A 25705-nucleotide genomic window follows, 5' to 3' on the forward strand; every position below is an offset into this window, starting at 1 on the left:
AGCAAAACAAAAATTGACATTCTCTTCCTAAATACATATTTAGCCAACTCCTGCAAAGATGGAGCGTGTGGCCAAGTGTGGGGTGGTGCCTTTCTTTTTCCCCCTCTCTGGAGTTTGGGAGTTTTTGCAGTGGTGACTCCCAGTTTGCAACTTTATAATAATAATAATAATAATAATAATAATAATAGGCCTTTGCAACTTCAATAATAATAACAATAATGATGATGATAAATAATAGGGATATAAAGAGGCCAATTTCGAGTAGCTCTACCAGACGCAATAAAAATATGTATCCAGGGAACTAGAGGGCAAGTCCTTGAGCTTTTTTAGACTAGGTTTCACTGCTAGTTTGGTTTTGTTTGGTTTGAAGGAGGTTGTTGTACGTGTTTAGACGTCGTTTAAACATGGGATGATGATGATGATGATTATTATTATTAAAAATTGAGGTTGTTTTGTGGGGGTAGAAAGAAAGGAAGAGCCCTCCTCTTTCTTCCTCTCAGCTTCTCTCTCTCTCTCTCACCTTGGCACAGGTGGAGTTAAATGTCTCCCAAGGGCTGGGAGAGGCGGGCAAAGGAGGCCCGGGAAGCCAACCCTTATTATAAAGCTGGATGTGGCCTCCATGACATGAGAGGAAAAGAGGAGGGAAGGGAAGGAAGTATGTGCCTCGGAAAGGGGAGGCAGGTTGAGGGCGTGAGAGAGCCTGCCCTCCTCGCCCTTTCTGGGGTTGGAGGCTTTCTGGAGAGTTAGAGGTCCCAAACACACACTGCAGAAATAACCCACTTTGAGACCGCTTTAACTGCCCTGGCTCAATGCTAGAGGAAACTGGGAGCTGTAGTTTTTGTGAACGACATTTAGCCCTTCTCCGTCAGAGAGAGTTCTGCTTGTGCCACAATAAACTACAGTTCCCAGGATTACCTGGCACTGAGCCAGGGCAGTTAAAGCGGTCTCAAACTGGATTATTTCTGGGAGTTGTAGTTTATTGTTGCCTGAGACCTCTCTCTCTCTCTCTCTCTGTCTCACACACACACACACACACACACAGAAGGCTATTAATGCCTCACAAAACTACAGTTCCCAGGATTCCCTAGCATTGAGCCACAGGGCAGTTAAAGCGGTCCCAAACCGGGTTATTTCTGCAGTATGTGTATGTGAGTCTACACTGTCGAAGTAACGCGGTTTGACACCGCTTTAAAGCTGTGGGGTTTTTAACATCCCAGCAAGGCCTTTCTTTTTTTAAGAGTGCTTCTGAAAATGGCCGTTAAAAGTTGTGTTTTTTTTTATTTCTCCCTCAGTTTTTCCCCCCAAATAAAAAAGGCGTCGGGACATTATATATGTATATATTTGGTGTAACGTTTTTTGCTTTATTACAAAGAATACTATTTTCTTCAGCGATGGTAAGGTGCCTCACAAAACGAAAAAAAGGAGCCCGTGGCGGTTGAAAGCGGTGTCAAACCGCGATAATTTCCACAGTGTAGACGCAAAATAAAGTCGTTGGGTATGCTTTGGTGTAAGGTTTTGCTTTATTTATTATTTCACCTTTATCTCTCTCTCTCTGTCTCCTTTTCCTCAGCGAGGGAGAGATTTAAAATATTGAATCCCCTAATTAATAATTAATAACAATAACAATAACGGGAGCCCCTTCTTTGAAGGGAGCCCTACAGCTTTAAGGCGAGATACATTTTTCTCGCTTGTGTCGCAGCAACTTTGCCTCAGTCATGTCGCCCGCCGGGTGATTGACAGAGCCTTCCGACCAATGGGGAGCGCCCCTAGGCCTCGGCGGCCAATGGGGAAGCGCGAGGGGCGGGGCGGCGCCCTGAACTTTATCTGAGCATGTGACATGTTTTAAAAGGACTTGGGCTCCCTCTCTGGCGCGTCACCTCCTCCTCCTCCTCCATCATCATCATCATCATAATAATAACAACCCTGGACTGTATCTGTCACTGCTTTGGCAGAAGGAACCCCTTATCTTTTTCCCCCTCCCACAACAACAACTGCAACTACAACAACTCCAGACCGTCTTTGTCCCTTGTGTTCCTGCATGTGGGGGGCTTAGGTGGATGACTTTTTGGACTGATCTTCCTCCCAACAGGTGGAAGGGGAAAGACGCTGGAGGTGGGGAGAAATGGAGACCTCTCTTTGGTGGAAGTTGTTGCATTTATATATTGATTGTACAGTAAATTGTTGTTGTTGTTGTGTGCCTAGCATAGGGTTTTCTTGGCAAATTTCTTCAGAGTTGGTTTGTGTGTGTGTGTTTGCCATTGCTATCCTCTGAGGCTGAGAGAGTGCAACTTGCCCAAGATCAACCAGTGGGTTTGCATGACTGAGCTTTTTCTATAGTGGTGTTGTTGTTGTTGTGCAGGGGCTTTTCTTTCTCCCTTCCCAAGTAGAAGGACTCTTAGGGTTTTTCCTAGCAAGTTTGTTCAGGGTAGGATTTGTCATAGGTATTCCCTGAAGCTGAGAGAGTGTGACATGCCCAAGGTCACCCCAATGGGTTTACATGACTGATAATTATTATTGATCATTATTATTGTGCTTTTTTTCGCCTCTCCCAAGTAGAAAGACTCTAGGGTTTTTCCTGGTACGTTTCTTCAGAGAGGGGTTTGTCATAGCCAACCTCTGAGGCTGAGAGAGTGTGCCTTGCTCAAGGTCACCTAATGGGTTTACATGACTGGGGTTCGAACCCTGGTCTTCTAATCCAAGGCTCAAACCGTAGCAATAGCAGCTTCGTTTATACACTGCTTCATACCGCACTAAGCAGTCTCTAAGCGGTTTACAATGCATAAGCTAATTGCCCCCCAATAGCTGGGTACTCATTTTAGTGGCCTCAGAAGGATGCCAGGCTGGGTCAACAGAGACCCTTGTGGTTTGTGAATGAGTGTCTGCAGTACAGGCATTTAACCACTGCACCCGCAGGGCTGTTAACCATCACGCCACGCTGGCCCTCGTTTAATTTTTAAAATATAATTAATTTTGCATTTAATTTTTTATAGTGTGGGGGCTTCTTTTTTCCAAGTGAGAGGAGAGGGAGAGGGGGAATATCCTTTTGATTATATGCCTTAGATTAGGAACGCTGTCTTTGTATGTGTTTTATGTGTTGCGTGTCCTCTTTCTTGTGTTGATCGCTTGGGCTGTGCAAGGCAGAGAGGTCCCCTGCCAGAACGTGTAATTTTAAATCAGTTATTCCTGGCAGATTCCCTGGTGAGGAGATCCTCAGGAGGAAGAAAGAGCAGAGCCTAGTGAGCCTAATTCCTTAGGGAAAGGTTTGCCAGCTGAATTAAGGAAGAATTTGGGAGGAGGAACGGGATGGAAGTTAACTCCTGCAGTGGGCTGACAACCCAACCAGAGTCAGAATAAGAATGTCTCCAAGTGAAGTCTAAAGGAGAGATATTTCTGTTTTTAGGCTGGGGTTGCATGCTTTGTTTGGGTGGGAACCTGGGTTGCGTGCTGAGCTTAGCAGCTAGATTTGTGTCTGGAGGCTGCAGGCTAGGTTTTCAATCTGAGTTTTTAGGGCACCAGCTAGCCAGTTCAAAGGTTCACAGGAATCAAAGAGGGGTTCAAATGGGTGCTTTATAATGATAGATTCATAGAGTTGGAAGAGACCACAAGGACCACCCAGTCCAACTCCCTGCCTTGCAGAAACTCACAATCAAAGCACCCCTAACAGATGGCCATCCAGCCTCTTTTTAAAGGCCTCCAAAGAAGGAGACTCCACCACTCTCTGAGGAAAAGTGTTCCACTGTCGAACAGCTCTTACTGTCAGGAAGTTCCTCCTAATGTTTAGGTAGAATCTCTTTTCCTGTAGTGTACATCCATTTGTTCCAGGTCCTATTTTCTGGAGCAGCATAAAACAAGCTTGCTCCATCCTCAACATGACACTCCTCCAGATATTTAACCAGGGCTATCATATCACCTCTTGACCATCTCTTTTCCATGTTAGACATATCCAGCTCTCTAAGTCTTTCTTCATATGTGGATATCTACATGGCTATTATCTACATGGACATTATTAATTATCTACATGGATATTATTAAAAAACAGAACTGATATTTGAATAAATTAAAATATAGCTTTCATCTATTTCACTTGTGCTCAAGATGCTGAGCATTTTTTTTCACCCAACACACTTAGGAGTGGTGTTATTTTCAACTGAACTTCTGAACAGGCACAATTCAAAGATAAAGCCTTGTTATTCTGAAAAATCAGTATGCAAAGGGATCTTGTAGTACCTTTAGGACTAAAAGAAAGCCATTAGTAGCATGAGCTTTCATAGTATTAAGTCTACTTCCTCAGATGCACATTTGGCAGATCATACTGAAATAAGTTAAACATGGGATGGGTTGGCGAAGGATACTGTGCCATCCTTGACCTTCTTTTGGAAACCGAACCTTCTGTCTGAAACTGAATTTGTTTTATTTACTTTTTCATCATGTTTGAAGACAGCTGTTTAAGTTCTGCTAGATGTCATGGTGAAGAACTCAGTTTTGGTCCAGATGGTATTAAATATTGGTAGATGGAATGTTGCTTTGGATTATTCCAGAATTAGGAATGAAAGGAAAGGCAGTGGGTTGAGTGGAGACAGTGTTATGTGTTGCTGGTTTATATTGTTAGTGCTTGATGCAAAATAGGGGAAAAGCTGTTCCAATTTTTCCAGGTCCTTTATTTTCCTATAAAAGAATCAGACGTATATGTAAATCTCCATTGGATCATGGAGCCAGCCCAATTTAGTGTTCTCTCCCTGGCCAAACGTGGCATGCAAGTGGTTTGTGCAGAGGCCACCTACAGTCAGAAGATGAGTTAGTGGACTAAGTGCTTTATCAGTTGAACTGGGATGTGGGTTGCTAAAGGATTAAGATCAAAATCAAAAAAGGGACAGGGGGTAAGTGCAGGAAAGATCATTGCAATGGCAGTGGACAGTTTCAATAATAATGTCAATAACACTAACTCTGTGAAGCTACCTGCCAAGTATGCCCTGAGGATAAAATTAGGTATCATAAAGCAGGTTGCAGATCCAGGCCTTAGGTTTTTAAGCTTTAAAAAGGCATGAATTACAGTTGCCAGGTCAGTAGGTGAATTTAGTGAAAAATCTTCAGACTAGATCAGGTATATGAACTATTCCAGATATCACATGTCTCTGTCCTCTCAAGTTATGCAGTTTGCCAGCATTTTTGAAACCTACAGGAGAAACTATAGTCCTTCCTGCATTAATTCCCTATTGCTTTTTTGGTCCTGATGTTGGTTCCTTAGTGACCCACATCGCACCTCAACTGATGAATCGCTTAACCTTCACCTTTTTACACCTAAGACATCTCTTATAATGGTCAGTAGTAACCTGGGCACAGAAACATGAGCAGAGTAAAAAAAACAAAAAACAACCTCCGGTCAATCTCTAGGTGAACTGTACTAGTCAAAGTCAAAAACACATTCTCAATTTTGTTCATATATTTTGAGAGAAGAGAATATAATGCTAGTTATAAGTTTACCCATGTTTTATTGTTCTCCTCTACTGAAAATGTTTGCTCTCTCTATTAAGTAAAACAATCTCATTTTTTGTATTTTAAAAATACATAAAAATGTACGTTTTATGATGCAGTTAGGTTTTTTTCCACTAATGTACAACGTCCGATTTGGTTTAAATCCAGGAGGAAGTTGAATGATGTGATACAGATTTGGTGCAGACATGCCATGATTTGCTACAAATGGCTTAATGTGAGTCGATAAATCTTTTATCACTATTTTATGGGTATGTTATGCATGCTTTTGTTGTCATTTGCATGGTAAGATTACATATGTGACCTTTTTATATGCCAGTCCTTATTTGATGTAGACAGACAGCTTCCCTATTCATTATTTGCAGAAATTAAAATTGTATATTTGTCACATTTGGGTAATTGTGACTTTATTTTATATTTAATTTAGTCTAGATGTAGATTCAACATAAATATTTCAGTATAAATAAGATGACTAGAGTAGTATTCAGGAATTAAAAAGTTAAATAACTGAAATAGTACATCAACAGTACAGCAAAAGCAAGTAAATAAATGATGAAGTAGGAGGTATATTGTAGAAAAATGAATAATGCAAGCATATTTGCAGAATTTTTAAAAAGCCATTTATTGGAACAAAGCATGTGTAAGCTAACAGTTCTTCCTAACCCTTTCATCTCATGAGAAATATGCTCTGTGTAACAGAACGGTGTCTTAGATTCCTCCATGTCTTACTAATTCAAGTAATTTCCTTGTTTATTATAATAAAAATATTAGCACACACAGCAGTCAGTTTGCTCTAGATATTGTCATTGTGTTGCGTACAGAATGGTATCTTTGCACACAGTTTACTTGTTGTTGAGCTCAGATGTGGTGCATGTAGCCAGCCTTCAACTGCAATCCTAAACACAAAAATCAACTCACTAAAATTATGCAATGTATTTATGGGTTGTGGATTAAGGTTTCATCTATTTTGTGTGATTATATGATGAGGAAGATTGATTTACAGAGACTAAAGTGGTAATCATACATATATCTCCTACAGAATAAATGCTATTGGATGCAATGGGTTTTACTCCTGAATAAATGTGCAAAGGATTGAACTACAGGGCTATCATTCTGTGCTTATTTACCTGAAAATAACCATTGTGGAACTTTATTCTGAGTAAACAGGAATTAGATCAGACTGCAGAAAGTACTGTTGTTCCATTCAGAGAAAATGTAAACATCTATAGGACTATAAAGAATAAGGGTGATATTTAAAGTTAGCAAGAACTGATAATACAGTTTACGTCTCCCTTATCCGAAACACTTATTACCAGAAGTGTTTTGGATTTTGGAATATTTGCATACACATAATGAAATATTATAGAGACAGGACCCAAGTCTAAACATTAAATTCATTTATATTTTGTATACATTTTATACACATAGCCTGAAGGTAATTTCATATTCAGTATTTTAATAATTTTGTGTATTAAACACAGGTCCAAAACACACTGTAGAAATAATCCAGTTTGAGACGGTTTTAACTACCCTGGCTCGGTGCTAGGGAATCCTGGGAATTGTAGTTCATTATGGCAGTTAAAGCACCAGAGCTCTCTGCACAGAGAAGGCTTAATATCTCATAAAACTACAATTCCCAGAATTCCCTAGCACTGAGCCAGAGCAGTTAAAGCGGTCTCAAATTGGATTATTTTTGCAGTGTGTTTCGGGCCATATTTTGTGTACAGTTGCACCATCAGAAAGCAAAGTAGTCACTATCCTAAGCAGCAATTGTAGATTTTGGAGTGTTTTAGATTTCAGAATTCCAGATAAGGGAGACTCAACTGTATTCTTACAGGGTAGAATCCATGTTTAATTCTGATTTTATTTTGCATAATGCTGGCAAACTAGTAAGGTCAATATGGTAGGGCAGCATGGTTGCATCAACTCATTCACCTCACCTTGGATTTCATGTGATCGATGTAAAGTCTGTGTATTGCATGTATAACTGATCATTCAGACTTTGCCTTCTCATCATAATAAATTGCGCATTATCAAATGTGTTTGCATGGGAATTTATATATGCACAATTTACAGTAAGTGTGGGTGAAACACTATATCTAGCAGGTTTCTTCTGAAACTGGCAATATTGGTAGAGGGGACAGTGATTGTACCATAGGAAAGTCCTTGTTATGCTAAGCATAAAAATATATTTTCATACCTTGTCTCCTTATATTCTTCTACTAGTTTAACATCTATCAGAAATGATTCTCCACACTCCTCATGGAGATAATGCTATTAAGTTAATGCTCTTGAGAAAGAAGGTGATGTTCATTGTAGATTCATCCCTGTTGAAGTATTAGCTTCCCAACTATGAAGATGGTTTAATATGTGTTCACAGATAGTCCAACCCATGCCTTAGGCATGTTGTTGTTGTTCGCTTTCAAGTCATTTCCGACTTATGGTGAACTTAAGCCAAACCTATCACAGGATCTTCTTGGCAAGATTTGTTCAGAGCGGGTTTGCCTCTGCCTTCCTCTGAGGCTGAGAGAGTGTGACTTGCCCAAGGGACAATTCATCCAGGGATCTTCCATGGCCGAGTATGGATTCAAACCCTAGTCTTCAGAGTCATAGTCCAACACCCAAACCACTACACCACGCTGGCATGACAGCTCTTATATAGATGTTAGTAAGGATACAATTGCTTTGTGCCCATGTGAGTAGAGTTTAGACAATTTCCTGGAATTATGCAGAAGCCCTAAGTGACTTTTTAGATAACTGCTCAGGTATCAGTGCATTTTACACTTTGTTTTAGTTTGTCCTGAACGACACGCTGGTACTAATATTAAATTGAAGAGTGAGGGTAAAGTCGTATTTACTGCACATTTCCAATGATTAGAAAAGAATTAATTATATGGTATCTATTGTTGTGTAAAATGATTGCCTTGAAAATATTCTTATTAACATATAATATATGAGCCTGCCTGTTTCCTGATCTCCTAATAAATTAGGTGAATGCTGTTAAATCTCTGTCATTATATGTCTTTTCAACACCTGTGTCAGACTCTATAGAGGTGATGGTTTAAATAACAATTTTAAACAAACAGATACATATGGATCCCAAACTTGTATGGGATGATATATTTGAAGGAAGAGGGAAATGTACTACTCCTCCAACTTACAGATTGTAGTGCTTAACTGGTGAAACTTTCGACTGCTCCTCAGAAAAATTCTATCTGCTTGCTGGTGTAGCCCAGTGTCACATCTAGTATTGAATGTGGCCTAAAGCTGTTCACTCTCTGTGTGCAGGGAGGCTTAAAACAATTTAAAATCTGTGGATGAGGGAGGTCAATGTTCCTTTTATGCTCTGGCAGCCTCTGCCTAGATTGCTATTTTCCATTTGCTATTAGCTGTTGGAATACAACTATCTTAGAAGTCTGGGAAGAGTATCCCAAATTCAAACCCTGTAGTCTCAAGTCACTGTTGTGGAAAACGACTCATACTCGGATTCAAACGCAAATCATTTAGAAGTATGTTGACTATTGATCAAACTCTGCAAGCAGGTTTTATGTACTTATAAAATAGTTAATATTAGTTCAAGCCAAAATAGTAAAGCTGCAAATGGTTTCCACAACAAAAGCATAATTGATTTTACACATAATTGGAAAATACAGACTTGTATCTAATTTGAAATAATATTGTTCTCTTTTTAGTTCCGGATGCACTTAGTTGTGTTTTTTCTTATATACAAATGTTACAGGCATGTACAAGTACATATGCATACATATAGTACATGTAAAATACATTTACTCTGTTTTAAATATGTACAGTGTCTCTTCAAAGAATGCTCCACTTTCAAAAGGTAGAGCAATTTCTAGCAGCTTTTTGTGGGATTCATGCACTCAAATGATCAAATTTTGTGCTTTTATGAAGGAAGAGAACCATGCCACCCAGTTTGTTCATGTCATATTTACCCTGTTTATTTGCTTTTAATAAATGCCTTCTTGCTGGCAAATATGTACTTACTCTAGACACGAATTCTTGGGAGTTATGTGTCTGTTTTATTGTGGAGTGTCTCATGGCAGGACTGCAGTTCTTAGGGTTCTAGTTGTCTGAGGGGTGAAGCAGACTGTCCTGAAGGAGCAGCTCTGTGCTTCCCCTTTGAGCGCCAGATTGGGGCCATGGCAACAGTATGCCACAGCCCTGATCTGCCATTTTTCTGGACCAAAAAGAAGTGGCAAAATGCTTCTTTTTGGCCCAGAAAAAGGGCTTTCTGATGCTCCTTTTGGCATGTGGCACATGAATGTCACACCAAATGAGTGTCACGATGCCATGTGGTCAGGCAAGTGAGACGCCGGCATCTAGGTGGTGTCAGGGTGGGCATCATCCAAACATCACGCCCCCACGCTGCCCCTATGCCAGCGCTTATTGCCAGTCTGTACAGCCTCATGGTTTACCCAATTATATCTGTTATGGTTCATTGGATATGAGAGAATTACTACATTTTCATTATCACTATAGTAGCAAAAACAGTAAAATCAACTGTTTTACCAAAAGAAGCTTGGAGCTTGAAAATGGAGGATTAAATGTACTCTTGAGATCATTTTTATCTGCTGTCAATAGCAAAGCAAATTAAACAACTTTACTAGATTGTCTCAGGTATTTCTGGCTTAGAAAGCTCAAAAAACATTTCTCAAGGGTGGACAGGAAATAAAACAGAACAGTAACATTCAATTTTTAAAAGCTGGATGATATTTGCAATTTGTGCCGTGCAATCCCTTGCATACGTATTTTCTTGGAAATAGTATCCATTATGTTCTGAGATTTACTCTTGAGTTGAGTGTTACCATAGTTCCTTGATATGTGACAGAATTTATATGAACATATATACTTACACTTTAATTTGCTATTTTCCTTTATTAGTTATGGAGACCAAAGGCTATCGCAGTTATCCAGAAAGCTTAGATATGGAGAGACGCTGGAGTCAAGGTTCTCAGTCCATGGAGTATACTTCTGCAGGAGCAGAAGCATCAACTGAAGAAAGTAATAACTATATGGAAATTGTCAACGTGAGCTGTGTATCTGGTGCTTTTCCAAACAGCAGTGCTCAAGGAAGCAACAAAGAAAAATCTGAATTACTTTCTTGCCTACAGCAAGATCACAATCATTCTGGAATTTCAACCTCTGACATAAAAACTGAATCAGACTCGAAGGAACTTTCTGCAACAGTAGCTGAATCAATGGGTCTGTACATGGATTCTGTAAGAGATGCTGATTTTACCTATGATCAGCAAAGTCAACAAGGAAGCATAAACTCTGGAAAGATGTATCAAAATGTTGAGCAACTGGTAAAACTATACAAGGAGAATGGCCATCACACCTCTCCATTGAACACCGCAAACAGGCCCTTGAGACCTTCTGTAGACTGTGCAAGCTCTGTGAATGGCAGCATCATGCCTCCAATGATGAAAAGTCCTAGAGTAACTCGAGAGAAGAGTCCGCCTGACTGTAGTCCTCAAAGTATGACTTCTTCAGTGTGCAGCCCTCCTGGAATTAATTCTGTGTCTTCAACTACACCTACTAACTTTGGAAATTTCACAGTAAATAGTCCAATCAACCAGGGAACGCCTTTGTCATGCTCACCCAACATTGAAAACCGAGGTTCAATGTTGCACAGTCCTCCACATGCTAGCAATATGGGGTCTCCTCTTTCTAGTCCTATAAGTAGCATGAAATCACCAATTTCAAGCCCGCCTAGTCACTGTAGCGTGAAATCTCCAGTTTCAAGTCCTAATAATATTACCATGAGATCCTCTGTATCCAGTCCTGCAAATATGAATTCAAGGTGCTCTATTGCCAGCCCTTCCAATGCCAATAATAGGTCCACTCTTTCTAGTCCAGCTGTTAGTACTGTGGGGTCCTCTATGTGTAGTCCAGTAAATGGAGCACTAGCCTTTCCTGCATCTAGCACACCTGTTGGACCTGGCACAGGCCAAGACATTGTTTCTAGTCCAGATACCAAGGACATTAAAGGTGCTCCAGAAATCATATTTCCTAAAATAGAGGAAATAGAAAATGCCATCTCTAACAGTGAAGTAGCTAATCAAATGAATCTTGTTCAGTTTATAAAGCCTGAACCAGAGGGGGTTTTCAGTAGCTCATGTCTTGGAGAAAACAGCAAAATCAATTCTGATTCCCCATTTTCAGTATCAATAAAACAAGAATCAGCTAAACATTCTTGTTCTGGTGCTTCTTTTAAAGGGAATCAAACTGTAAATCCATTTCCATTTATGGATGGGTCATATTTTTCTTTCATGGATGATAAAGACTACTATTCGCTATCTGGGATTTTAGGGCCACCTATTTCATCATTTGATGACAGATGTGAAAACAGTGGATTTCCAAATCCAGGCCTATCTGTAGGAATTAAACAGGAACCTGAGGAGAGCAGCTATTATCAAGAGAACACTCTGCCATCCTCTGCCATTGTTGGTGTAAATTCAAGTGGACAATCATTTCACTATAGGATTGGAGCTCAAGGCAGAATATCTTTATCACGACCTGTTGGTAGAGAGCAGTCTTTTCAGCATATGAGCTCATTTCCTCCAGTAAGTACTCTGGTGGAGTCATGGAAATCGCATTCTGAACTGTCTGCTAGAAGAAATGATGGGTATCCAGTTCTAGAATACATTCCAGAAAATGTGTCAAGGTAGGTGTGCTATTCTTACACTGCTGGTACTTTTTGCTAGCGTATAGCAGAATATTTTGTGTCTTAATAGTCTTCGAAACTCCATATTTATATGTAGTGTAATGTCGGAATACCAGTCTATTTTGACTGTGAACGTGCCAAATTTTAGTACTGGTCAATATATTCACTCAAGCAGTATGTTAATAATTTTAATTGCTACAAATGTTTTATATTCCCATTTACTTTGTTGGTGGCACCTCAGTAGCTTTCTAGGTTTCAAATAGCATTGTCTAGAGAACACTTGCATGAAGATTTCACTGATAAACATTTGTTTTCAGTGCTTTGCAACTATTTACTAAATATATGAATGAAAAAATATTGACTGTCTGTCAGGGTTTCTTTCATGATGTTTCCGTGATTGTTAGTGTGCTTAGGTTCCAGTGGGCTAAAATTAGAAAATCATAAGAGGCTTTTAGCAAGGTATTTCACTATGTACTGATTTCCAAGGACTCTCACTTAAATATATGTACACTGAAATGCCTCTTGAAAGTAGGATACAAAAGCCTAATACCTTTCGAAAGGGTGTAATACAGCAATTTTGTCCATTCAAAACAGTGTGTGATTATTCCCTGCATAACGGAATGGCCACTTTGTGTACAAGCCTCAAATCACGGGCCTGCTTACTCAAGGCCAGGCCCAGCTACTTTTGTAGGACAGTTCCACAGTTGTCATCCTTGTGCACAGAGGGATTAACCTTTACACTATAGGAGTGAGTGCTAAGAGAATGAGATTGTTCTAACTTGTGTTTCTAGTGATGTCATGGCAAAATCTAAAGGTCTTCTCTTTGTACTATTACTTCTGTATCTTTGTTACCCTTTGATATCTACTTCATCCCTCTCTCTCTCTCTCTCTCTCTCTCTTTCTCTCTCTTTCTCTCTCTGCCATCTAACATGAGTCCAAAACACACTGCAGAAATAATTCAGTTTGAGATTGCTTTAAATGAATTCTGGGAACTGCAGTTTTGTGAGATATTTAGCCTTCTCTGTCAGAGAGCTCTGGTGCCACAATAAACTAGAATTCCCAGGATTCCTTAGCACTGAGCCAGAGCAGTAAAAGTGGTCTCAAACTGGATTATTTCTGCACTGTGTTTTGGACCATGGTTTAGTAATAGATTTTTCACCAGTCCTTTGCTAGTAGTTGTGTGATCCCTACATCTCTGGGTTAGATACAAACACATTTGAGCAAACTGTGGTTCCATATGTTTAAAATGAAAAAGCAATTCAAAGGTGGATGATTTCCAGATGGAACACCATTGAGGAACACATGGGATGCCCAGTTCTTTCCATTGCCTCCTGTATCTGTAATCTAGATTGTCCAGTAAAGCATGTTGTCACACAATGGATTGTTGTGGAAGAGAATTATCTAGAGTGGAAGAATGGTGGGGGAGGTAGTTTCAAACACCCTCTCTTCCCCCTGCTATTCCTCTGCTCTTAACCTCTTCTCAAATCAAATTTTCATTTTTAAAAAAAGGATATTATGATTCATTTACAGGCATTTGAATATACAGTAATTTGCAGTTAGCCCTGCAGGCTGAGGCTCAGATGTCAGTTAGGAGAAGACCTAGATGCTTAAGGAGCCATCCTTAATCCAGAATTGTGAACTATTTTTGAAAATGGGTTCAACACTTTGGTTAGCTCTGTTACGTTCTTATGGTTGTGCAAACTTACCAGGAACAATGGATCCAAGCTGCAGGAAAAGAGATTTCACCTCAACATTAGTTGACAGTAAGGGTTGTCAGTGGAACAAACTCCCTCAGAGTGTAGTGGAGTCTCCTTCTTTGGAGGTCTTTAAGCAGAGGCTGGATGGCCATCTGTCGGAGATGCTTTGATATGGATTTCCTGCATGGCAGGGGGTTGGACTGGATGGCACTTGTGGTCTCTTCCAACTCTATGATTCTATGATTCATTTCTGATTTATAGCAACCATAAGGTGAATCTGTCATGGGGCTTCCTGGGTAGGATATTTTTCAGAGGAGGTTGGCCCTTGCTTTTTTCTGAGGCTGAGAGAGTGTGACTTTTCCAAGGTCACCAATTGGGTTTTCATGGATAAACGGATATTTGAATGCTGGTTTCTTAGCGTTGGTCATAGTCCAACACTCAGATCACTATATCATGTTGATTTCCTGTTGTTCAGGCTAAAATACAGAGCAGATTTACTGTCCTAGTTGCATTGGAACCGTGAGCTCTCTGCAGTAGTTACGGTACACCAGTCTTCCTCAACTTCCTCTAGAAGTTTTGAAGTAAAGTTCGTCCTCTAGATGTTTTGAAGTTCAGTTCTCATTATACCTCACCATTTTCTGTGTTATCTTTGGATTATGGGAGTTGCAGTAGCAGGGGCACCAGATTGGTAAAGGCTTGTTAGCTCAGTCAAGGATAACTGCTTGGTCATTTTCTCTTGGCCCTATTAAGATTTTGGTTTATTGCTATTTGTTTATTCTTTTGGTCTTAGATATGATTATACCATATGATTTATGATCTCATTTTTTTTTATATCAGATATGCAACAGTAGGTTTGGAACCATTGGCATAAATAGACCCCAAATCTACTGTTGCATACCTGGTATGTTCTCCTTCCCCTCTTATGCATCTGGTGCTTTCTTGGCCATGAAGGATTCCCGTTTCTTCCACCATCTTTGCTTTAAAAAGTTATAATTTTTCTTCTTCCTTTCATCCTTTCTTTTTCTCTTGTTTTATCTGTTCTTTAGGCTCCAAGACTTTGAACATTCTTTGATTCTTTTCTTTCCACTTCTTCATGTTTTCAGCTTTAAGACTTCTGATTTGTCCACTTTGCTGATATTTATAGAATTATGTTTTCCTTCTGACATTTTCTTTTCTCTTTGACACAGCCATTTTAACCTTCCTTTGCTTTAAAAAAATCTAAAGTAATAAAATGTTGCTGCCAAGAAATCCTTAAAGAAGAACTTTCCTATAGTAAAACTGCACTGCTTGCATAGACTGGAGGTTGGCAATATACTTTGCCAGACTATTTATCACATAAGAATTGTTATCCTACTATTCTGGTATCACTGAATCATTTGCCAAATTTATTGTGATATCAGAACAGCTTTTTAATATCATTTTTTATTTAAAAAATTATCAAAACATACGAAAGTGCAAGGTTAGTCAAATACAGGCTAAACTCTTTTAAGATGAAAAAGCTGGGACATTTTGTCCGAAGAGGGTAATTTTATTATTATGTTAATAAATCATCAGATACCTTTTGATCACTTAAGAAACTGCGCCTGCTTGCTATCTTTCCAGTATTTTGTTCAACATGCATGCTGAGTTGGGTAACTTGTTGCTCTCCAGATGTTATTTCGTTTTTGCTCCCATCATCCTCATAATTGCCTGTGGAGAATGGGGCTGATGGGAGTTTCAGTCCAGTAATATCTGGAAGGCTGCAAGTTGGTTACCACTATTGTAATGAAATTCTAGTTCAAACATTTGTGTATTGAAAAGTGCAGCAATAAAGTGCATTTCCTAATATCTGTCTTGTGGAATTGTACTGAGAGAGTATGTTTTTCAATGGGGCATACAAAGTATACCTACAGTAATTACTTTTAATTATTGTAGTAGCTTGTACTCTGCCTAGTACACCACTGAATGCTAGTTTCTCACTAAAATAGACTTATTTGGGGCTATAGTAATTTTGGGCTATGATAAAATAGACCTATGATGTCACTTCTTTTGATTTAATGCTGTTGCCTAATGATAATTTAGGCCCTGTGCAAACCAGCCATTAAGGCTGCCATGGGAGGCAGAGTTGAGGTGTCGTGCCCACATGACCTACGCCCCAACTCTGCCCCCAGGGCACCATGACTCTGTGCACTGCTTCACATGGCGTGTGGTGTCACGGTGCTCCTCTGGCACTGCACCCTGGAAAGGCCAGATTGGGGCAGCGGTGTGCGGTTGCTGTAGCCATGGTCCGGCACACCTGAAGGTGACTGCAGACCACCCCTTAGGGGCTGTCTGCACAGCCCCTTTGTGTGTGTGTGTGTGTGTGTGTGTGTGGGAAATATTAATTACATAGATTATATCTCATTCTGTTGGTCTAACTCTTGTGCCTGGTTATGACCAGGTCACCTAAAGGAAATGTGCCATTACACAGTCATTACCCTATAAAATTATTGAGCCTTGCTAATTGTATAGGAATTGGTAGTAACGTCATGTTGAGTTAGGGCCTGTACAAACAGCCCTTCTTCAGCCTGATCAGGGTCGCGGCATCCTAATGCCACGGCTCCAATCCGGCCTTTTACAGGCAGAAAAAGGAGCCACAAAAAGCAGCTCCTTTTTGTATCCTTGAAAGGGCGCCATAGCCAAAGTGGTGCGGCTGTATGGCGCTCTTTCGGCTCTGCGTCATCTGGATGGAGCGGCAAATGCTCACCATGATACCGTGCCCTGTCTGGAGCAGTGCACGACATCAGGGCCCCTTGGGGGCAGAATCAGGCATGCATCATTGGGACGCCACCCAACTCTGCCCCCAGGCCGTCATTTCAGGACGATCTGTACAGGGCCTTAGTGATCTAAAGTTTTATGTCTGTGGAATCCAAAATGCTTGAGTTAGAAAAATGGTAAAAGGATACATCTCTCTCAAAACAGGGGTCAGAAAGGGTGCTCCAAAATAGTTATACTATACTGACATTTAAATGTGATTTGCTAATAGGCCAGGATATCCTAGGAAGCAGTTAAGGTAGTTCCTCATTTTTCTCTGAATTTAGCCTTGCTCATAATTTGACAGAGACATTTGGCACCCAATTTTTGTAAATTTCATGTTCCATTTTCTTATGGATTTTTTCAAAAATTATATTGAGTGAGCAAAACTTTGGTAATACCTTACATCTTCCATGCTTTATAAATATTTTTAAAATTTTTTCCCCAGGAGTTAGGAGTACTTGAGTGAAATACTTGATTAGAAAAAGTTCAGTAGAGCTTAAGTATTATATTCAAAGCTGACTTGGAGATTATAGGCATTTCAGTTCAACTACATGCACTTCTGTTAACATTGCTGATACTTAATTTTTTTAAAAAAAAAATTCAAGTATTAAATTTAAAGGAAAAATCCCATTCAATAGATACTGCATGTTAGAGGTACAAGTGTTCTGTGTATAAATGAAGCTGTTTACAACTTTGAATTATGGCTTTGAATGACCAATTTGAAGTTTGACTGATATTGCATTCATTGTATAACTAATTAAATTTTTATAACAATGCATTTTTACAAATAGAAGAACTTCTGTGGAAAGCTATATCATTGGAAAATACTCAATTTAATAAACTTGGCTGTTTCAGTTTTCCAGCACACTGACCCTGGCAAGGGGGAATTAATAGTGCAGACTATTGTGGCTTTATTTTAAAGGATTGGATAGTCACTTTCTGAGGTGCATTTAGTTTCCTCTGCCTTCAAACAGAAAGAGGAGGTGTGCAAAAGAAAACAAAACAAACCCTACAATAACTTGTATCAAGGATGTTTTCTCTCCAGTAAGCCCAGAGAGAATGAATTCATTGTGCTATAAGGTAGACGGAGCCTCTTCATCAATAGTTAAAAGTTGGTAATGGTTGACTATGTTATGTCATCTATGTCATGTCAGCATTACCTGCTTATGAAGATAATAGTAGTTTAAACTTGCTAGAGTAACACTTTTCAGAACAGACACACACAGTACTTTGTGCCCTATTCATTATAATGAATAAGCACCTTCTCATATGCATAAAGAAATTAATGTTTGATGCATTTGCTTTGAACTTCCAAATTATCTTGGGCTTAATATGTCCTCTGGCTATAATTTTCTCAAGTAATTTTGCATAGTATATTTATCTGATTTTGATGGGAAAGTTATCAACAGGTAAAGTGGCACCTTTGTAAACAATGTACATGGATAAACTTATCCAGTGATATATTTTCTCTTCAAGCATTTTTATCCAAAACTAAATTGTGATTTCCATGAATTTGTCATGTATGTGGAATAATTAGAGCTTTGGTGGTTCTTGGTTCATGGAAAAGACTTGGAATGAATGATTAATATAAAAAGGGCTTCCTGTAAAGATAGTTTTTCTACTCTGTGATCTATCAAGGGATCTTGTAACTCATTTGAGACTGAATTTGTAACATAAGCTATAAATGCATCCGATGAAGTAGAATGAGACTGCATCTGTACTGTAGAAATAGTGCAAATTGACACCTCTTTATCATGGCTCAAAACTGTGGAATTCTGGGATTTTTCGTTTCATGGGACATTTGTCGGAGAGCTCTACTGCCACAACAATCTACAGTTCCCATAACCCCATAGCACTGAGCCATGACAGTTAAAGCTGTATCAAACGTCACTATTTCTCCGGTGCAGATGCAGTCTAAGTCTATGAAAGCTTATGCTACAAATGTCATCCTTTCATTCTCAAAGGTACTACAAAATCCCTTTGTCTATATTTATACAGACTAATACAGTGATATCCCTGAATATGACTTCTGTTGTCTATCAACAATGCAGTTTATCTCCGTATTCAAACATGATAAATGTCATTCAAACTATTGGTCTCAACACTGTCTGTCATACCAATTTTGATTGCATTTCTCATCTATAGGACAGAAAGTTTATATTTTGAATACTAACATTAATTAATAACATTTTGTTAAAATAATACACTAACAACCAGTGTAACCTCTCTGTTGTAATCATGCCTTCAGCTGTTAAGTTCATTTCCCTAACTGAAGTGCAGCCTACACAAAGAGAACTATGGGCTAAACATGAGTGATCAGCAATAAGCATGTTGTGGGTGTCACTGTGTCAGTGACAGACTGAGTATCTTTCTGTGTGGGTTTTCTAGGGAAGTCCAAAAACACAACAAATTATCCTGGTAAAACCTTTGTTCATTTTTCTAGAATTATTTTAAGCCTGATAGGTCTCATGAAGACATCAGAATGAATAGACAAATCTTCTTGGGTGGAAAGAACTCACTGGCAACAATTTCCTTAATTAAGTCTATAAGGCATATAAAATTAACCTCAGGATTGTAGAATCACTAGCTGTCAGTAGGGGGGGGGGGCATTATTTCTTCTGTCCTTGTGTTCCAGATGTTGATGACCTGAAATCAGTGGACCTAACAATTAAGTCAACATATTAAAACTTTCCAAATTCTTGGAAAGATGTAGTTCCTTCTGTTTCAAAGGTATGCTCTGGAAAGAACAATTAAATAATTAGTTGCTTTATTTTTTGTTAGTTGATGATTAAGTAATCCCCCCTTCACCCTGAATTTGCAAAACCTTCATATACTTATAAAATACTTAATTTCATTGTGGAGCCGAAGGCTTTCACAGCCAGCATTCATAGTTTTTTTGTGGGTTTTTCAGGCTATGTGGCCGTGTACTGGAAGAGTTTATTCTTGATGTTTTGCCAGCATCTGTAGCATCTGAAGATGACAACTACATATACTGGTGAAGCATCAGGAATAAACTCTTCCAGAACACGGCCACATAGTTTGAAAAACCTACAAAAAACTACTTTATTTCAGTTACCCAGGTAGGCTTAGGGCCAGTCAGAATATATTATTTGTGGCATTTCTGTGACTGAACAATATTTAAAGAGTCAAATATAATATTTTATTAAAATTACTGTCTGAGTGAGAGTGCATTTCTAAACTTGTGATCATGCCAGCAAGATGATTTTCAAAAGTGGTTTAGGAAAATGTCATGGTCACTTGGAAAAAAAACACACAGTAAAATTGAAGATGACCTTTGGACAGCTTCAGTAAAAAAATTCCCTTAAAAATTATACACACAGCCATTTACTTGTAAGTTTCCAGATACCTCTTGTGGCTTTAATTTTCTTTGTTTAGGATCTCATTTCTTTAGGTGCAAAAGTCCAGAACACTCTGCAGAAATAATCCAGTATGAGACTGCTTTAGCTGTCCTGGCTCAGTACTAAGGAACCCTGGGAACTGTGGTTTATTGTGGCACCAGAGCTCTCTTACAGAGAAGGCTAAATGTCTCACAAAACTACAGTTCCCAGACGTCCCTAGCATTGAGACAGCGCAGTTAAAGCAGTCTCAAAGTAGATTATTTCTGCATTGTGTTTTGTACTTAATTTAGGATGAAATTAATTTAGGTCTCATTTAATGAGAGTAAGACCCATTGAACTCAGTTAAATATACTTTTCAAATGGCCATGCCTACTGTTGCACTGTTAATATGGATTCAATCTGTTGCATTTTAAAGGAAACAGTATCAAAAGAAACATAACACCAAAACATATATTGACTTGTTGATTCCAACATATTTAGACTAAAAAGTATTATTATTATTCATCTATAAAATCCATAATATGTTCAGATATTAAAATATGAGATATGAAACAAAAGGGATTGTGTGGACTCACAAAGTGATAGATAGTATAATAAAAGAAAAGAATAGAAATAGAAAAGGAAAGCAAGTATTGGAGCAGTAGAAGCTAATTGTTTGGGAAGCTGGTGGGCCCAGGCTGGTCTCCCGATGCCAAGAAGCACCTGGGAGGCCAAAGGTACAACCTTTCTATGTCCCTGGTGTCTTGGTTGGTGACAAAAGCCAGTGAGTACCTGCCTTTAGCTCTGTGGTAACAGAACAACTCTTATTACTGTTTCTCTCCTCCAGGTTTTCTTTGCTGCAGTCCCTGCCCTTTTCTAAATTGCCCCCTTTTCTGCCCAATTTAATTGTAGCCACATTCCCTTGGGCTTGTAGGCAGGTATTTGAAGTGTTGCAAACTCTGCAAATATTTGACTTCGATATACACAATTTGAAATATAGGCCAACCAAGAAAGGGCCACACTTTGTTTGGATTTTGTTCATTGCTTTCCAAAGAAGAGATTTTTATTTTTTATTTTTTGATGGAAAAAAAGACAACTGGGCATTTGCATTCTTCTATGAACTTTTTTAAAAAAAAGAATGATATCTTTTATAAGAATGATACTAAAATTCCATTATAAACCGTAAGACAGTATGCTGTCAAACTGCATCCTTGTTTATTTTCTCTCTACAGCTGCCCAGTGTTTTTACTTCTCTTCCCTGATGCATGCCATTTTTATAAAACTGTACAAAATGATATGTGCCTTTCTTCTGCAGTAGTTTGGGAAGCCATGTGTAAGGATTCTCTCTGCTCATAGATTGTGAGAAGTAATTGTGGACTTTATTCCAAAGTGTTCCTTGTTCTGATGGGAAAGAAGAGCTGTATGTTTATGCTGGCTGAACCCCCATGGGCCTTGCTGAGGCAATCACATTTAGGATAACTGCCAAAATGAGGATGTTCATATTGATTTTTGGATTCTAGTGATAGTTGGACAAACTTGGTCAGTGACATTCTAACACCTGGAATCCAAACAGATTACTTGGAAATACGTTCCATTGGAATTCATAGAAACTGTTTTCCATATAATGTGTTTAGGATTGGGCAGTAATTTTACATTTATAGTTTTAAAATAATTTTTTTCTAGTTTACTTGTATTCTAGCAATTTTATTAATGTGCCAACATGTCACTGGTTGCTAGTATGCCTTTTTTCAGCAATGTAGAAACACAGGCATTCATGAATTTTGTTTGTACGTGTAAATGTACATGCACAGAAAGACAGATATACTTTATTTATTTATTTATTTATTTATTTATTTATTTATTTATTTATTTATTTAATATGCCTCTCTTCTCATGGAGTGGGACTCAAGGTAGCTCCCAAAAAGAAACAGCTAAAACTAGACATTTTTAAAAACCTCATTAAAATCACATTAGAACAATACATTATATACAGGATAAAATAATTTAAAAAAACTGTACAAAAGCTAAAAAAAACAACCGCCCGTAAAAAAAACCTCCCTCCAAGCTGTCATTCATTAAAGCTTGCTTGAACAAAAAGTCTTTGCTTGCTGGCAAAAGGAGAGCAGGGACGAGGCCAGCCTAGCCTCCCGTGGAAGAGAATTACAAAGAGTAGGAGCAGCTACTTAGAAGGCTCTTTCCTATGTCCTAACCAAAAAAGCCAGCGATGATGATGGGACTGAGAGAAACCTTTCCCATTTGGGAGACGTGTGTATCAGACATAAAAGGCTTATAGACATGGAAGATATTTCAGAAGAAAGGTCTCATTGTGTTAATTAGTGTCAACTTGAAAGGGTATTTCGAAGTCTGTGTGCTTGAACTAGAGCAAGTTTCTAAATACCGGTAGCTGCTGTTGCTGCTTCTTTTTAAGTCTTGAAATCTAAATACCTCTCCAGCTGCAATTTGGCTATCTAGAAGTAAGGAATCTGAATTAATGAATTCTCCATCCTTGTAAATGTGTAGTTGAAATATTAAAATAAAAACTGTGTTCCTTCTAGCATTGCCTAATGTAACTTAGTAAAGAGTTTGGCTTTTATTCAGTCAAGTGTGTATGTGCAAAAGGTGCTACTATTAGGCATTTTTGCATGCAAGCTAATCCATAGTAGATAATAGGAAAGCCCTTCCAGCAATGCTTGTGGAATTCACTTTTTGGATTGCAGCCACAGGGTACAATCCTGAGCATGAACAGTCAAGGAAATGTGATGTTCAGTTTTAGGGGATGTGACTTGAGCCTGTTCAGACATAAGCAGGGGCTCTGTCTATATATGGGAGGTCTGCTCATATAGCAGAGTTTCAGTGGTGGAAGCAACTCCTTGCATGTGTACAGTAATCAGACTGGAGAACTTTTGGACTGAAGCCATTATATCTGACGGAGATGATTTCTTTCTTCAGTACTTTAGGGCATCAGAGTGCATTGAAGAAAGGTTAAAAAAAGGTTTCCATTTTTGCTTATGCTGAATCAAGGCACTGGTAATTGGGACTGGTGAAAAGAGGAGAACAGATTGCCTATAAGTGCTTTTAAAAGGTCAGTGGTTAATTAGTTACTAGGAGAATAGGATTTATTTTATTTGTTGTGGGTTAATACAGCTATGATTTTAGTTATAGCTTACTTTGTTCTGAAAACTGTCGTGTGTGTGTGTGTGTGCAGGAAAATAAATTTTCTTAGTCCTAAAAAAGTGACTTCCTCTTCTTCTGTACCAGTGGCTGCAGACGTTGCTTTGTATAACCTTCCTGTTTTCCACATAAACTGCCTGATTTTTATTTGAACGAAAGAGACATTACAGATCTCAAATTGGATTTCCCATATACTTTGGAATGAAGTCTTTGTTTACCATGTTGTCTAGGAGATATCTTAAACTCTGGAGAACACTGTATTATTAACATTTAAAACAGTTCCACACTGCCTACTTCTGAATTAGTCCCTGGATTTCCCTTATTGATTATTATTATTATTATTATTATTATTATTATTATTATTATTATTTAAAAGACTTCCACAGATGCATTAGAAGATACTGATTCTGGTTTACTGTAAAATTAAATGCATGAATCCCAGGTAAACTGTTTCTTCCTTCATAAATCTGCCTTAGGCCTATGGCTTATTATTTAAGTTTGCCAGAGGATAATTTCCAGCAGGCACATGGTTTTGTGTGTTTGTTTATATGTAGAGGGGTGTATTGTGCTGGAAAAATAGGGAATTTATTTTTCAGAGAATGGTATAGGAAAACTATACATACATGAAATGGTTGCCCAGCAGTGGGCCTGCCTGTCCTTTGCTTGCCTCTACAGGGCAACAACATAATAACTTTATGCCTGAAATGCATGGCATCCTCCATTTCACATGTTCTCTGCAAATGAGCCAAAAAGACAAGAAGTAATTTGTGTAGACATTTTTTGCTAGTGCAGTTTTGGAGGGGGGGGATTATTGTGGAAAGGGATGGAAGTATTCATCTGTCAGGAAGCAATAACTTGCCCTCAGTAATATTATCAACTTTACTGCATGCTTCACAGTAAGTTAGGATAATTCATGTGTCCAACCTAGATGACATTGCCCTCACTCTAAATGGGCTTTGTCAAATCACACTGTGTAATGTTGTCATGTCCTCATATGTGACATGACATCCAATTGTTTGGAATCTCTCCAGTAAGGAGGAAGAAGCTATAACCATAGAGAGAAATATGGTGCAAATGCAAACAGCTCCACACTTGAGAATTTTAAAGGAACCATTTCTTTCTCCTTGAAACTGATACTTCTGTTCAAAATGGATGAATATTTGATGCAGCGTTAGTTTTCACGTGGTATGGCCACTAGACACACAGCTATTGTCACAAAATGTCACCAGTCATTTATGAGATTTAAGATTGACTAGGTCTTGATATATTACATGAGGAATGTATATTTGACCCTTCTGCCAAGGGTGTTGTCGCTCTAGCCAGTTTATTGTTAGGTTATCTAGGTTGTAGGATGCCACCTACTGACCAGTGGGATGCATTGCAAACTTTAATAAAATGGACCTTTGTCAAAGTACCTGCTTTTAATAAATAAATAAAGAGTGAGCTTTCCTTGAAGGGGAGAGTGTTGACTTAAAATTTATACCTTATCAATCCTACTATAGACACCATTCCAGCTTATATTTCCTTTGTATTGACATCAGCATCCTTGTTTCTTATTTCCTGTTGATAGCTAAGACAGAGTTAGCTAAGAAGTTGAAAAATTCCTCCCACCATCACGCAGTCCTTTAGTGGTTTGGCAAACTATGAGAACTTCCCATTGCTGAGAACATCACATATTCAGTTAAAGTTAGCTCCAACAGAGCTAACCTAAAGACCTTTTCGCTAACCAAGAGTTCTGTGAGAATGCAAGAAATCTTAATAGATAATTTGTACTTTACTTTTATTATCAGATTTTCTCCAGGCCATGATTTATTAATCATCAGTCCATAGATTGCTTTATTTACAAATACTATACTGATTTCATTGTGAAGTACTGATGATTTGGTTTCCTGCTTAATTTATTGATAGCCTCTAATTATCTACATGTATTATGTTGCTTTCTTTGTTTAATTTTTTTTGTTAATTGTAAGTAAAAACAACAGCAATCCAGCAATTTTGTTAATTCTTTACAACAGTTCTGTTCAGTCCTTTCTTTATTTATATAAGACAGATTTTAATTCATTAAAAAAGAGCTGTAGTTTGAAAGATACAGCAAACACCTGTGTAATGGAATTTATTCTGAAAATAAGTTTTATTGTAAAATGAATCGAATTTACATTGCAGTCCTTGGAAAAATTTAAGTTCCACTGAGTTTAATGCGATTTATTCCTAGGTTCTTCCTTTATGTTTTTATATGAATGAGGTGAAGCAGGCTAGATAGCACTTTTTTCCAGTCATGACAACTGATCTGTAAAATGCCCACCCCAGACAGACTCACTTGGTGTGCCAGTGTTATCTTTTTAGCACCAGGTGAAGACTTTTCCCCCCTTCTCTGAGGCATTTTGAGAATGCCCCCCCCAAAGCTTTGTAGATCATAGTTTTGTTGGTATTGCTGCTTTTTAAAAAATGTTCTGTTGTATTTTTATTCTTTGCTGTTGGTTTTATCTTGTTTTTATTATATATTTGCATTGTTGTTTTTGGTATTTTATATTTTTGATATAAAGCCC

At 38.4% G+C, this 25705-nt stretch overlaps 1 protein-coding gene across 4 annotated transcripts in view; it reads left to right on the forward strand.

Moving 5' to 3' along the window:
• The window catches only part of NR3C2 (nuclear receptor subfamily 3 group C member 2), a 195598-nt gene that overhangs the window by 2932 nt on the left and 166961 nt on the right, over positions 1-25705 (forward strand). For 2 of the 4 annotated variants that reach the window (XM_089525708.1, XM_089525711.1), the window contains exons 2-3: positions 5641-5707; positions 10393-12178. In XM_089525708.1, coding sequence (XP_089381834.1) covers positions 10395-12178 — 1784 coding nt within the window. In that variant the 5' untranslated portion in view covers positions 5641-5707; positions 10393-10394. Of the gene's footprint in view, positions 1-1910; positions 2113-5640; positions 5708-10392; positions 12179-25705 lie in introns of those variants that run through there. The other 2 variants (XM_089525709.1, XM_089525710.1) reach the window with 2 other exon arrangements.

The sequence above is a fragment of the Sceloporus occidentalis genome, unplaced genomic scaffold, assembly GCF_023333645.1.
Source record: "Sceloporus occidentalis isolate IW3139 unplaced genomic scaffold, rSceOcc1.0.p SCAF_5, whole genome shotgun sequence".
Taxonomy (NCBI): Eukaryota; Metazoa; Chordata; class Lepidosauria; order Squamata; family Phrynosomatidae; genus Sceloporus; species Sceloporus occidentalis.